This window comes from Gossypium hirsutum, chromosome A05 (genome assembly GCF_007990345.1).
Source record: "Gossypium hirsutum isolate 1008001.06 chromosome A05, Gossypium_hirsutum_v2.1, whole genome shotgun sequence".
Classification (NCBI taxonomy): Eukaryota; Viridiplantae; Streptophyta; class Magnoliopsida; order Malvales; family Malvaceae; genus Gossypium; species Gossypium hirsutum.
Window position 1 is genome coordinate 108,390,755 of NC_053428.1, and position 14,497 is coordinate 108,405,251.

General features: G+C 35.7%; 1 protein-coding gene across 1 annotated transcript; it reads right to left on the minus strand.

Annotated features, from left to right (window-relative positions):
* Positions 1-3,191: 3,191 nt before the first annotated feature.
* On the minus strand, positions 3,192-4,649 carry LOC121229696 (uncharacterized). Its single transcript, XM_041114527.1, has 2 exons — positions 3,907-4,649; positions 3,192-3,809 (listed from the first exon to the last, which is right to left on the minus strand). The coding sequence occupies exons 1-2, from the start codon at positions 4,152-4,154 to the stop codon at positions 3,671-3,673; spliced, it is 387 nt and encodes a 128-aa protein (XP_040970461.1). The 5' UTR covers positions 4,155-4,649; the 3' UTR covers positions 3,192-3,670.
* Between the last annotated feature and the right edge of the window lie 9,848 nt (positions 4,650-14,497).

Sequence of the window (14,497 nt, forward strand, 5' to 3'; positions counted from 1 at the left end):
GTAAACTTTGACTGTTTAGTAATTATGTGTGTGTTTCTGTTTGTTACAAACTAGATAAACCATCTACCAGTAAGGATAAAACCAAACTTGTTTAATTCTCAGTTTTTGGTGACTGATATTCGTCAAAAGTATGTTAACTGTCATGTTTTTTAGAGTGGGTGGTTAAGAATTACCTTAAGTGTGCTAATTGATATGTGATTGCATAATTTCGTGATAGGTTTTAAAATATTTATAATTAATCGTTCTTGAAACTAACTATTATAACGATGTAGGCAAGTATACCTATCGAACAGTAGTATAGTTTTAGCAAGACCAGATTATCGAACCCAAAGGAACTAAAAGTACTAGTAATGACTGTCTTCTTATTATCTAGCCTAAGAATAAAGAGGTTTTGTTTTAACTAACTAATTATCTAAACTAAAAACTCACAGAGAATAGAATTGGGGAATTGTTTTTGGGAAAATCGATTGACTTAAGACAATACCTAAAGAAAAATCCACCTAGACTGTACTTGTTATCTCCGAATCGGACAATTTATTCATTTAACTTATTCCGTAGAGATCCCTAAGTTATGTTATTACCTCTATTCAAGACTAATAACGTCTAATCCCTAGATTGAATAATTGAGACCTTTCTCTAATTAACACCCTAGGGTTGCATTAACTCGATCTATGGATCCCCTTATTAAGTTTCACTTTAATCCAGCAAAATCTTGTCACCCTATGTCTAGGTGCGCAAACAACTCCGCTTAATTATGACAAATGTACTCTTAGAAAGGGTCTATTCATCCTCTGAATAAGAGCTTATCTTGAATCAGTATCCTGGGATATCAAAACAAGAATTAAGAATACATAATTAAGAACAAGTCAAATATTTATCATACAATTCAGAAAATAATAACAAGATTCATCTTAGGTTTCATTCCCTTAAGTATTTAGGGGTTTTAGTTCATAACTAAATAAGAAAACATCTCAGAATAATAAAGAATACAAAACATAAAGAAAACCCAAAACTCCTAAAGGGGAAATTGAGAAGAGATCTTCAGTCTTGATGGTGAATCTGACTTCTGCGATGGATCAATTGGCTTTCTTGAAGTAATTCCTTACTCCTTATTCTGTGTATCCCCTTTCTTCCTCCTCTAGGGTGTATTTATATGCTTTAGAATGCCTAAGAGCCCTCAAAATTAGCCTTTTCTAAATTGGACTCAACTTGGGCTCGGCAGGGACACGCCCGTGTGTGATTACTTCAAGTCGTGCTCGAGCATGCCAAATTGACACGGCTATGTGGTATGCCCGTGTGAGAAGGTCCAGGCCGTGTTGATTTCGTATTTTGGCCACTCCGTTTTTGGCCCGTTTCCCGTTCCTTTCGCTCTCCTATGCTCTCCTAAGTATAAAACATGAACTTAAAGCATTAGGACCATCGAAGTCACCAATTTTAATGGGAAATCATCCATAAAATGCGTTAAACATGGGGTAAAAATATGTATAAATTATGGTTTATCAAATAACCCCACACTTAAGCACTTGCTTGCCCTCAAGCAAAATTCTCAATTCATAATCAAAATAAATTCTTCTCAACTTATAATTTCTATCGATAATATCTCAAAATAATCCATTAGTAATCATACATTGAGAATTCAACTAAAAGAACATAAAAGTTTCAAACATTCCAGTTGAGTATTTAATCATACAAACATAGGTGTCTCCCCTCATTTAAGTAATTACCTTTGATTCAGAATATCACAGAGTTTCACATCCTCACTAAAGATTCACTTAAATCACTCGAAGTGTTTAAAGACAATAAATGAAGCACTCAATAGTCAATAATGAAAAGTCATTACCAATAGGCTTGCATGAAAATCAAATCTCCACCATTATAATTTAAGATGATACATCAATCAAAAGGTCTTTAAAGGGTTGTAATGAGGCTTGGTTAGAGGGTGTGGTCTCAAGCTGAAAGAAAGGGTTAGAATCGATATTGAGTTGAAAAATTACTAAACTAGAAAAATATTTAATCATCACTTACGTACAACATAACTCCTTCTCTGACTATGGAATTTAAATACTGAAGCTTACAAACAGAAGATCACTACTAACATGTATACATATTTTATTTTTATTTTTTTTAAGAACAATTTAAATAACATAGGCTAACTATTAAGAACAAGACATAGCTAAGCAATTTATTCAACTCAAATCTTGACAAAAATAGGGATTAATTTAGGGGATTTCAACAATAATGGGTTAAGGGTTGATATTAACAGTAATACAAGAAATGAACTGTTAGGCTCAAGGGGGTTTACTATGGGTTAATTGTGGAGGTAGGTTTTTCATGGCATGAGTGGGTTAATCCTAAGTGCCTTAATCATTTTGACATATCAAATCAAATGGTGTGGTCTTGACATGTATAATCAAGCAAGTTCTAGAATAACAATTCAATACTGACGCACTTAAAGCAATCATAAAAGTGAGCATGAAAGAATTAATAGATGCTCAAAAGGCTCAAAAATCTCACAAAAATTATGGCTTTTTGATGTTTAAAACTTGTGAATTCCAACTCAAAGTAATACCTAAACTTTGGGGAAATAACCTAAGATTTTAAATTCTTAAAAATCAACTTATCATGCTTGATTCTCTAATGTCTTAAAGTTTAAACAATCAATGCATAAATATTTATGTTTTAATTTAAGATATATCAATCAAAATCATAAATCAATCAAAATTTTATCCTAAATATGATATGAGAGCTTTTCAAGAGAACAAGACAGTCATTTAGGGAGTTTTTCGATAATGAAATAAATATCCCCCCCACACTGAAGATGTATATTGCCCTCAATGTACAAAGATAAATATATTGAAAAGAATATAAAAGTAAGATAGGGAGAGAAGTGAAACTTCATGTATGATGAATTCCTCGAACTGGAGTTTTAGAGAGTAATCAGTGCGAAAGTGGAGGAGGATACTCCGACGGTGGTAGAGGTTCATTAGTCTATAATTCATGCGCTAAAAGAATATTATATCTAGCGGTAGCTATGGTCGTGGTCGATCAAGACATGGCAGTCGTGGAGAACATTCCCCAGTGGAGTTTTTTAGTTCCTATGCGATGATGAGCTTAAGAGCTCTAAATAGCTGTGATAAAATCAGGAAATTTTTAGGGGATATTAGGAAGAATAATTACTCATAAAGAAATAACCGAAATTTAAAATTAAAATAAAATTCTAAAATCTAATAAAAATAAAAAGTACTTTTAATAAAAATTAAAAACATAAATAATAAATAAATGTTTTTAAACATCTTCATTGCTGGATGGTTAGCGATGTGGGACTGACAATGAGATATGGAGGTGCTGACAAATCTGCTGTAGAGTAGCATCAATGTTGTCAAATCGTTGAAAACACTGCTGCTCGAATTGAGTGAGGCGCTCAGAGATGTCAGCATATGAAGCCACCGCATGAACTGGACGAGAGGGTGGTGGTGGCTGAGTCGGTGGGTCCTCGTGCTGTGGAGGGACATATCAAGAAAGTCATCGTAGGCCTCCTCCTCGGTAGATTGGGCAAGACGATATTGAAGAGGGTATGTGCCTCGGTGCTTTTTGATCATCTTCATGCTAAGCATGCTCGAGATGCTTTGTGGAGACATCTAGCCAATGAGGGTTAAGAATGATTCTTGGGCTACGGTGCTGAAGAGCCCGAAGTGTCGAGCCAACCAAGTAACGTAGGGGCCAATGGAGATGACCCCCTTCCGATCCCGCTCTGTCTGGTGTTGAATCGCGAGGGCGATGAAATAGGCAAGGTCGATGACGTGTCCGTGCTACATATACCATAAAAAGTAGGTGTCATGAGTATTGATGACGCCAGTGCTCTCTCGCTGTCCTGTAATCGTGTGAGCCAAAATGGGGTGTAGGTACCTCAGAGATGGAGGGAAAGTCGATGCCTTGGATCGGCTAGGATGGTAGGTGTCCCCACCTAGTACTAATGCATCCCAGTACCGTGAAGGAGAACGATGGATGTGGCGGTTGAGAGCATGTAAGTCAATCTTCTCCTTGAATTCTTTCGTACATAAACCTAGCGCTGTACTGAATTTTAAAACCCTGAGTTGGCAGACTAACCCGCCTAGGCAAAATTGGACCCTGCCGAGATCATCGTAACTCGTCATTATGGTCTGAAGATGGAACAGTGAGTATAGTTTATCGTGATCTTGAGGTATGTTGGCTAGATGATCCCAAAGAATAGCTCCCAATGGTCGGTGGTTAGGAGGGCCCGAATCGCATCAGTCAACTGAACTTGTTCTACGGTAACCCAGTCAATGCAGCGGCCCACAATTAAAGGTCAGGCCCGAAGTATTTAGAAAAGTTCTTCTTGGGGATGTCGAGGGAACTGCAGGAGAGGGTGACGAATTTTCGTAGTTGGACCCGTAGAAGATGATGCTTCTTTCCTCTTCTTCGAAGCAGCAACAGCAGCCTTTTTACCACGTGAAGATGATATGCTACCTGCGATTAGAATCATCAAGTCATCTTGATGAGTGGTCAAAGTAAAACGAAGACAAATTTTAAATAAAAAACATAATTTTAGGCCACAACTACTAAAACTAACTTAAAACAATAAGTTCAATACCATACTCTTGTGGCAATAGCATGGTGATATAAGTAAAAATGACAAAAAATGGAATGCAACATACTATATGAATGAATAGAATTGTCAACACAAAAAGCATGATTATTTCACTTCTAACTAATTAAATGAAGTAGAGAAATCATGTAATAAGTAAGAATCTGAGCATGAAAAAGATGATAACTTGTTCTATAAATGAAATTTGTGTGATAAAAAGATGAAAATAACATAAAAAATATAGATTACTATAATAAATAGCATTATAAATTAGTGAAATAAAAGAGAAATGAGTAAACAAACGCTAAAGGGAAGAGACTGGGCGATGAGAATAAAGTTAAGAGTGGCGCACGGACGTGGCGAGGAGGCCGTGTGGACTTGCAACGGCTAGGGTTAGGGTTTTTGAATGGGGAAGAAAGTGAATAGCGCAGGGTATTTATAGATTTTGGGTCACACAGCCAGGGCACACGCCCGTGTTCCCCAATTTTTGCCCATGTGTTTCGCGTTTTTCTTATTTGGGCGCGTCTGAAATTCGTCTCATGCCCGTGTACCTTGAGCGTGTGGGTGCACACAGCCGGGTCGCACGGCCATGTCTGGTATTGTTTGCTTCTCTCACGCCCGTGTATGAAGATCCACGCCCGTGTCAATCTAACAAGTTTGACCACGGGTGCTAGACACGGGCGTGTCACACACCCGTGCTGTTTTAACAGGTTCATGCACGATTTTTCCACACGGGCGTGTCGCACGCCCGTGTTGTTTTGACAGGCTCAACCACGACTATGTCACACGGCCATGGCGTTTTATCGTAGCCTGTATTTAAGGAAATATTTTTCCTATTTTCACACGGCCCTAAGGATGCCCGTGTGCTTGGTCGTGTCTCTGTGGAAAACCTATATTCAAGAGCTCCGTTAGTAAGTTAGGTGTTAAAGACTAAATTTTAAAGAAGTTAATACAATTAGTGCTTGGGTTGCCTCTCGAGAAGCGCTTATTTATAGTCTAAGCTCGACTTACCTCTCCGTTGAATGGTCATGGTGGTTCAAGGAGTTTATACTCCTCATTCCTACTATCAATCTCATCAAAATAAGGTTTTAAACGGGTGTTGTTTACCTTAAAAGTGTCAAACTTGGGGTGACTTACCTCAACTGTACCGAATGGAAAAATACTAAGTACCGTAAGAGGAATTTCTTCATTTAGTCTGGTAGTGACAATGTGAGGATCTGTGGTATCTAGTAAGATTTTATCTCCAACCTTAAGTTGATTTGGAAAGGTATCGAGCTTGTTCTGGCGTAGTTTTGGTTAATCGTGTTTTCTCGGTTTATGTGTTCGCCATTCATCTAGCTCCTCTATTTGTAGCCTACATTCTTCATGAGTAGGTCTTCTACTATTGCTTGAGAATGACTCATGTACTTCCTTCAGACTCATTTCCTGCAAAGTAAGTTGTACTATATTGTCAGTTTTAGTAGAATGGGTTAAACGATCACCTTCAACTTTCAATGTATTGCCAGAATTGTGAGTTTGAAGGGCGATTGTTTCGTCTCCTACACAGAGTGTGAGTTCACCTGTGCCAACATCAGTGATTGTTTTAGCAGTTGCTAAAAAAGGCCTTCCTAGAATTAGAGGGGTGCTACTATCCTCTTCTATGTCTAGAACAATGAAGTCCATGGAAAATATGAATTTATCGATTTTAACTAGCACATCTTCAATAATACCTTTAGGGAATCTTATAGTTTTATCTACTAATTGAATGCTCATCCTAATCTGTTTGGGTTTCCCGAGACCTAATTGCTTAAACATTTTGTAGGGCATGACGTTAATACTAGCCATTAAATCAGCTAATGCATTATTAACATTTAAACTACCAATTAAGCAAGGAATTATAAAATTCCCTGAATCTTTTAATTTGTTCGGTAGCTTATTTTGCAGAATAGCTGAGCACACTGCATTTAGCTCTATATGCGATGTCTCGTCCAACTCCCACTTATTTGCTAAAAGTTTCTTTAAAAATTTCATTGCGTTTAGGGTTATGGAACATGAGGTAATAGAGCCTCAATAAACGGTAAGTTAATGTGTAATTTTTTAAAAGTTTAAAGAATTTACTAAATTGTTTATCTAAGTGGTCTTTCCTTGTATCGTTGGGGTATGGAACATGAGGTTCATATTCGACATTCACAGATTTGTTTTTATTATGACTTACTTCACCTTGACCTTTGTTTACCACAATTTTTTGCCTCGGTTCTGGTTTAGGCTCAACGACTCATTCGTCATCTTGAATATTAATTATGTTGAGTTGTTCCCTTAGGTTGGGTTCAGTATTACTTAGCAGGCTACCTTGTGGTCGTTCGGAGATTAGTTTAGAAAGCTGGCCTATCTAAGTTTTGAGCCTTTGGATCGATGCTTGTTAATTCTTAAGTGTTGTCTCGGTATTCTGAAAACGAGTTTCTAACACCGATATAAACTTTGAAAGCATCTCTTCAAGGTTTGGCTTCTTCTCCTATTGGTAGGGCGGTTGTTGGTAGCCGGGAGGATGTTGCGGTCTTTGATTTCCTTGACCGCCCCATGAGAAATTGGGGTGGTTCCTCCAACCTGCATTATAAGTGTTACTATATGGATTGTTTTGAGATTGAGGATTATTACCCATGTAATTTAACTGCTCGTTATCCATGTTGTGGCCATAAGATTGGTATTCCGAATGGCTTGTTCCACCTCCACTTACTTCGCACTGCACTACTGGGTGAACCTGTAAAGAACTAAGAAAACCATCAATTTTCTTATTCAAGAGTTCTACCTGATTAGAGAGCATGGTGACCGAATCAATGTTATAAACACCGACTGTTTTCGTTGGTTTTGTCCTCATGACTTGCCACTGATAGTTATTCAGTGACATCTTCTATATAAACTCATAAGCATCTTTAGGTGTTTTATTATTGATGGTTCCACTAGTAGCTGTGTCAACCATTTGCCGAGTCGAAGGATTTAGGCCATTATGGAACGTTTGAACCTGTAGCCAAAGTGGTAACCCATGGTGAGGGCACCTTCTCAGTAAGTACTTGTATCTCTCTTATGTATCGTAAAGAGTTTCTAAGTCCATCTACACAAACGAAGATATATCATTAACTAATTTGGCTATTTTAGCCAGCGAAAAATCTTTTAATAGAAATTTTTAAGTCATTTGTTCCCAAGTAGTGATTGATTCTCATGATAACGAGTTCAACCACTGTTTAGCTCTGTTCCTAAATGAAAAGGGAAACAACCGAGCCATTGATTTTAAATATACCACATAATTCCAAGAAGTTTGCTAAATGAGTGTTGGGATCCTCATCCTGCAAACCATCAAACTGAACAAATTACTGTATCATTTGAATTGTGTTAGGTTTTAGTTCAAAAGTATTTGCAGCTACAGTAGGTCTAACTATGCTCGATTCAGTCCTGTTAAACAAGGTTTAGCATAATCATATATAGTGCGTGGAGCAGGATTTTGATTAACCGCAATTACATGAGGTAACTGATTATCTTGGTTTTCAGCCATCTCTTTGGTTGGGGGTTGAGTATCGTCCTTTTGCTCGTTCTCTGTGTATCTTAAGCTTCTCATTATTTCTCTTTGGTTTCTGTGAACTGTACGATCAATTTCTTCATCAAAAAGTAGTGGTCCTGACGGGTTTCTTCTAGTCATAAACTATAAAAAACATGCCAAGAGAAAGAAAAAAATAAATTAATAAATAATAAAAATAAAATAAGATTAAATTGCAAGAAAAATAAATGGCTAAAGTAATAAAAATTGAGCGTTCCTAATATCTTAGTTCCCCTGCAACGGCGCCAAAAACTTGATCGCATGATTTCGTGATAGGTTTTAAAATATTTATAATTAATCGTTCTTGAAACTGACTATTATCGCGATGTAGGCAAGTGTCCCTATCAAACAGTAGTATAGCTTTAGCAAGACCGGATTGTCGAACCCAAAGGAACTAAAAGTACTAGTAATGACTGTCTTCTTATTATCTAGCCTAAGAATAAAGATGTTTTGTTTTAACTAACTAATTATCTAAACTAAGAGCTCATAGAAAATAGAATTGTCTTGGGAAAATCGATTGACTTAAGACAATTCCTAAGGAAAAATCCACATAGACTGTACTTGTTATTATGGCTCCGAATCGGACGATTTATTCACTTAACTTGTTCCGTAGAGATCCCTAAGTTATGTTATTATCCCTATTCAAGACTAATAATGTCTAATCCCTAGATTGAATGATTGAGACATTTCTCTAATTAACACCCTAGGGTTGCATTAACTCGATCTATGGATCCCCTTATTAGGTTTCACCCTAATTCGGCAAAATCTTGTCACCCTATGTCTAGACGCACAAACAACTCCGCTTAATTATGACAAATGTACTCTTAGACAAGGTCTATTCCTCCTCTGTATAAGACCTTATCTTGAATCAGTATCCTGGGATATCAAAACAAGAATTAAGAACACATAATTAAGAACAAGTTAAATATTTATCATACAATTAAGAAAATAATGACAATATTTGTCTTAGGTTTCATTCTCCTTAAGTATTTAGGGGTTTTAGTTCATAACTAAATAAGAAAACATCTCAGAATAATAAAGAATACAAAACATAAAGAAAACCCAAAACTCCTGAAGGGGAAATTAAGGAGAGATCTTCAGTCTTGATGGTGAATTCGGCTTCTAAAATGGATCAATCGGCTTCCTTGGAGTAATTTCTTAATCCCTATTTTGTGTGCTTCCTTTCTTCCTCCTCTAGGGTGTATTTATAGGCTTTAAAATGCCTAAGAGCCCTCAAAATTAGCCTTTTTCGAATTGGACTCAACTTGGGCTCGGTAGGGACACGTCCGTGTGTGATTACTTCAGGCCATGCTCGAGCCTACCAAATTGACATGGCCGTGTGGTATGCCCGTGTGAGGAGGTCCAGGCCGTGTTGATTTCGTACTTTAGCCTATTTTCTCCATTTTTGGCTCGTTTCTTGTTCCTTTCGCTCTCCTATGATCTCCTAAGTATAAAACATGAACTTAAAGCATTAGGAACATCGAATTCACCAATTTTAATGGGAAATCATCCATAAAATGCGTTAAACATGGGGTAAAAATATGTATAAATTACGGTTTATCAATATGATTTTCAAGAAAATAATTTTTAAAACTAAGTTTCAAAAGTAAGTTTTTCTGCAAAACCCTATTTTCTAGCTCCGAAGCTCTGCCTTTAAAATACGATTTTGAAATATTTATTTAAAGCTAAAGTTTTATGCAAAACTTCTATGTGAGCCTATGTTTTTATGAATATTTTTAAAAGTATATTTTTATAAACTGTGTTTTCACGAGCTTTTGTGCGAGCTCTATATAAGTGCTTTCAAGTAAGCTCCCTATGTGAGCTCTCTGTGATATGTCTCAGCACGAGCTCCTTTTGTGAGCCTTATGTTGGATATGTTGGTATACCAAAGGATGGAGAGTACTCACCTATAAGTATATTTGATTTTGGGCATTAAGAGTCTAGGACATGTGGAGAGATAAGGGAATGTCGAGCTATGCTCCATTCACTAGGACATGTTGGTGTACAATAGAGTGTCACACTACACTTATGGGACATGTTATAAAGACTTTATGAGTCATTTTGAGGTGTTACATATTCTATTTTTCTCTGTTATTCTGATAAGACAAGTATGTGAGCATGTTTCATGCTATATAAGTTCTATTCTCAAACATGGCACAAGTTAAGTTTTTAAGTATGATTTTAAGCACATGTGAAATTATTTTTACAAACTTATGTTTTCTGGCATATAGGCCTGCAAATTGAGTCTCGCAACCTCACCATTAACCCAACACGTAAAACAATTTCCAAACTAAGTCTTCTTTTTGTTTTACACTCTTTTTTAAGCATACTCTATTGGTTCTTAATTATTCAATGAGTTTGCAATGAACTCACCCACTCCTCTCTTACTTCGTAGGTAAGTAGGTCGCGAATGGAAGTGGCAAGGTAGATAACTTGACGAGACTCACCCCTGATTAGATATTGGCAAACTTGAGAAAAATATGATGGGGTTTATTTTTATGCAGACTTAGTCTTATTACAAACTGACTCTGTTGTTGAAAAAATTTCTTTTAAGTTTAAGTTTTAAAATTTTCTAACCATTAAGTTGGACCTTTGTTATTAATTTCATCTTAGTATGAATAAAGTTTAATACTTATTTATATACTCATGTGTACCATGTTGTCTTTTTTTAAATTTGCTAAAAGTATATGTTAATATCTGATGCACGCCAGCTTATTTATGAAGTCTTTTTTGTTTTTTGGTGATCTCAATAGGTTTGTGACGCCATATGCATGCAAACCCCTATGTACCATTATCTTAAAATTAGTGAACCTGATATAAGTATGCGAACTGTTGTATGTGAATTCTCTATTTGCGAAACTTTGCATGATTAACCCTTAGTTACGAAGCCTGTTTGTATGCAAACTACTGTAAGCTGAACTTATGACTTATGTGAATACATGTTTAGGCTGTATCGTGAACTCGTATATTTGTTAGGCGAACTTAGTCTAGGTTGTTATGTGTGAACCTATATTGATTGCGAACCCGTAATTTTATGTGAACTCATTTTGTATGTGTTATATGAACTTATGTTGTCTTTTATCATGCATACTTGGATTATTTTGAAGACATGCGAACTTTTCCTTTGCGGTTTTGAAAGCTCACATGCTACCTCTTATGTGGATTTGTATTTGCTGATGTGTTTTAACTTAAAACATTATTTGTTGTTAGTAAGTGGTATGTTGGGAGATAGGTTGAAAGTTAACGGAGAATCACTTTAGTGGCTAATGTAGCTTACTGGATTCGGGCTGACCCTTCTCGTTGGATTCGGGGTGTTACAATTAGTTAAACGTTAGATAATTAGTTAGCCAATATTTGCTTTCATTTTGCTTTGTACGCAAAATCCACTAAGGACAATATAAATAGGTATTAATATAATTAATAGATATTTTATTAAACCAATTTGTTAAAAAAAATACAAGTATAGCAAATTGTCCTCCAATATGAGTAATAGGTGCCACTGAATAATTGATGCCTTACAGTGGAATGGCCTTGTCCCAATATGGTAGAATTTTACTCTAATGCCATGATACAAACTTCTTAGTTTCTTACTTCCATCTTGAACTTGTGATAATATTTTCTCTTGTTTGTTATACTGGTATTAGTTATCAAGCTCTAATACCAATTATTAAGCTCGATTATCACCAAGAGGAGGGTGAATTACTATTTTAAAAACTTTAAAGGAATATGGCAAAAGAGAAGACTCGTGAATTTATAGTGGTTCAAACCTAATTGCCTACCTCCACTACCTTAGCTTACTACAACTAATGACTTCTCAAATTTACTACATTTGAACCTTTTGAGGACAAGGTCTAACATTTACCAAAAACTATTTTTTCACTTGACCAGATAGAGCTAGTTCTCTTAATATTTTCTTCCCAAAAATGTTAAGCAACCTTTTATAAAGATGAGATATAAGAACAATAATTAAAGATACCTATCAAAGGAAGATATTACAATGATAAAACTCACATAATGATATAACACTTGAAAAGAATAAAAACCATAGCTACCCAAGTGTGTGTATGAAGAAAAAAGAGAATATGAATGAAAGGATTGGATTTTTGTGCGATTAACTTTACAAACTTATTGATGTGAGCTCGTAATTGTTAGGAGAATTACAAGATCACTTGAGTGCCCGATCATTTCTAATAGGTAATGATAACAAAAGAAAGATAAGAAAATAGTGACAATAATTAAAAAGGATAAATAATAATATTGGACTCAAACCTAAAAGTTTATACAAGAAAATAACCAACGTTATGACCGAATATGACCTATTTTATATTTGATAAACTCGTGAACCAATAGTTAGATAAAAAACCCTGACCCATTGTTTATACGGAAATAAGAACTGAAGGTATAAAAATAAGGATGAATGCTACAAGACAAGTCTTGATAAGTTCGAGTAATGATGTTCTCAAGAACTTAAGAGATATCTCTCAAAAATATATTTCATTCCCATGCTCATATCATCCCCTCCTTCTTCGAAAAGATTTATCCTCAAATTGTCATTTGCATAAAATTAAAATAAATCAAGCATGTTACAACTTTTACTGACATTATACTCACTTGGAAGATCAATCTTGTAATAATTATCATTAATTTTCTCCAAAACTTGAAAAGGACCATCTCTTCTTGGAAGTAATTTATACCTCCGTTAGGTTGGAAACTGTTCCTTTCACATATGTACCCAAACCTAATCTCCTAGTTCAAATACAACTTTTTTTTAACCATTGTTGGCTTGGTTTACATATTGTTCCATCCTCTTTTCAATATTATTTCGAACCTTCTTATGAAGTCGATGAACAAATTCAACCTTATTTTTTTCCATAAGATTTACAAGCCATACACTATCTCAAAAGGAGAAAATCGAGTAGTAGGATGCACACTCCAGTTGTACGTAAATTTAACATGTGGCAAACACTTCTCCTTTGTCATCGAATTTTGCTTAATGATAACTCGAAGTAGAGTTGGCAAAGTTTAATTTAATACTTCAATTTGATTGTTAGATTGGGATGACATATGGTGGAAAATAATAAATTAGTGCCTCAATTACCCCATAAATTTTTCCAGAAGTAGCTCAAAAACTTGGCATCTCTGTCAAACATAATGTTTCTCGGTAGACCATGTAGCCTAACAACTTCCCTGAAAGACAAGTTTGCAATATTCTTAGCATCATCAATTTTATGACAGTGTATAAAATGGAATCCTTTCCGCTACTAGACCGAGATAATCCTAACACAAAATCCATTGAAATATCTGTCCAAGGTTTCGTAGATATAGACAATGGGGTGTACGAACTATAGAGAGTTACTCGCAATTTAGCTTTCTTACAAGTAATACAATTTTGACAAAGACGCTCAATGTTTTGTCTCATATATGGCAGAAAATGCTCATGCATTACATCTAGAGTTTTTGCAACTCTGAAATGGCCCATTAGTCCACCCCTGTGGGCTTCCTTTACAAGTAGCTCTCGGACAAAACTCATTGGTAAACAAAGCTTATTTTGTAGAAAGAGAAATCCGTCGTACTTGAAAAACTTACCAAAAGCTTCTTTTTCACAAGCTTTAAAGACATTTCCAAAATCAAAGTCGTGTTCATACAATTCATTTATGTACTCAAATCCAAACAACTAGCGTCTAAGGTAGAAAGCAAAACATGCCTTCAAGATAATGCATCAGCCACTATGTTTTCCTTACCTTGTTTGAATTTAATGGCATTATGAAAAGTTTCGATGCACTTTACTCACTTGGCATGCCGATTGTTAAGTTTGTGTTGGGTTTTCAAATGCTTAAGCGATTCATGATCAGTGTGGATCACAAATTCCCTCAGCCACAAGTAGTGCTGCGAAGCCTCTAATGCTCTAACCAAGGCATATAATTTCTTATCATAAGTGGGATAGTTTAATATGGCACCACTCAAATTCTTCTAAAATAAGCAATTAGTCATCCTTTTTGCATCAAAACTGATACAATACCTACCCTTGAGGCATTACATTCAATTTCAAAGGTTTTATAAAAATCAGGTAAAGTAAGTAATGGTGCGTTAATCAAAATTTCCTTAACTAACCTAAAAGCATTCTCTTCCTCTTTCTATTTAAACCCCACATTTTTCTTAATGATTTCTATCAAATAAGCAGTTGTACTACTAAAGTTTTTAACAAACCTTCGATAAAAGCTAGCAAGACTCCGTAAGCTACTAACATTACTTACTGTAACACCCCAAACCCGGCCCAAATGTTATAGCCGAATCTGACGTGCCACACTGGAGTTGAAAACCCA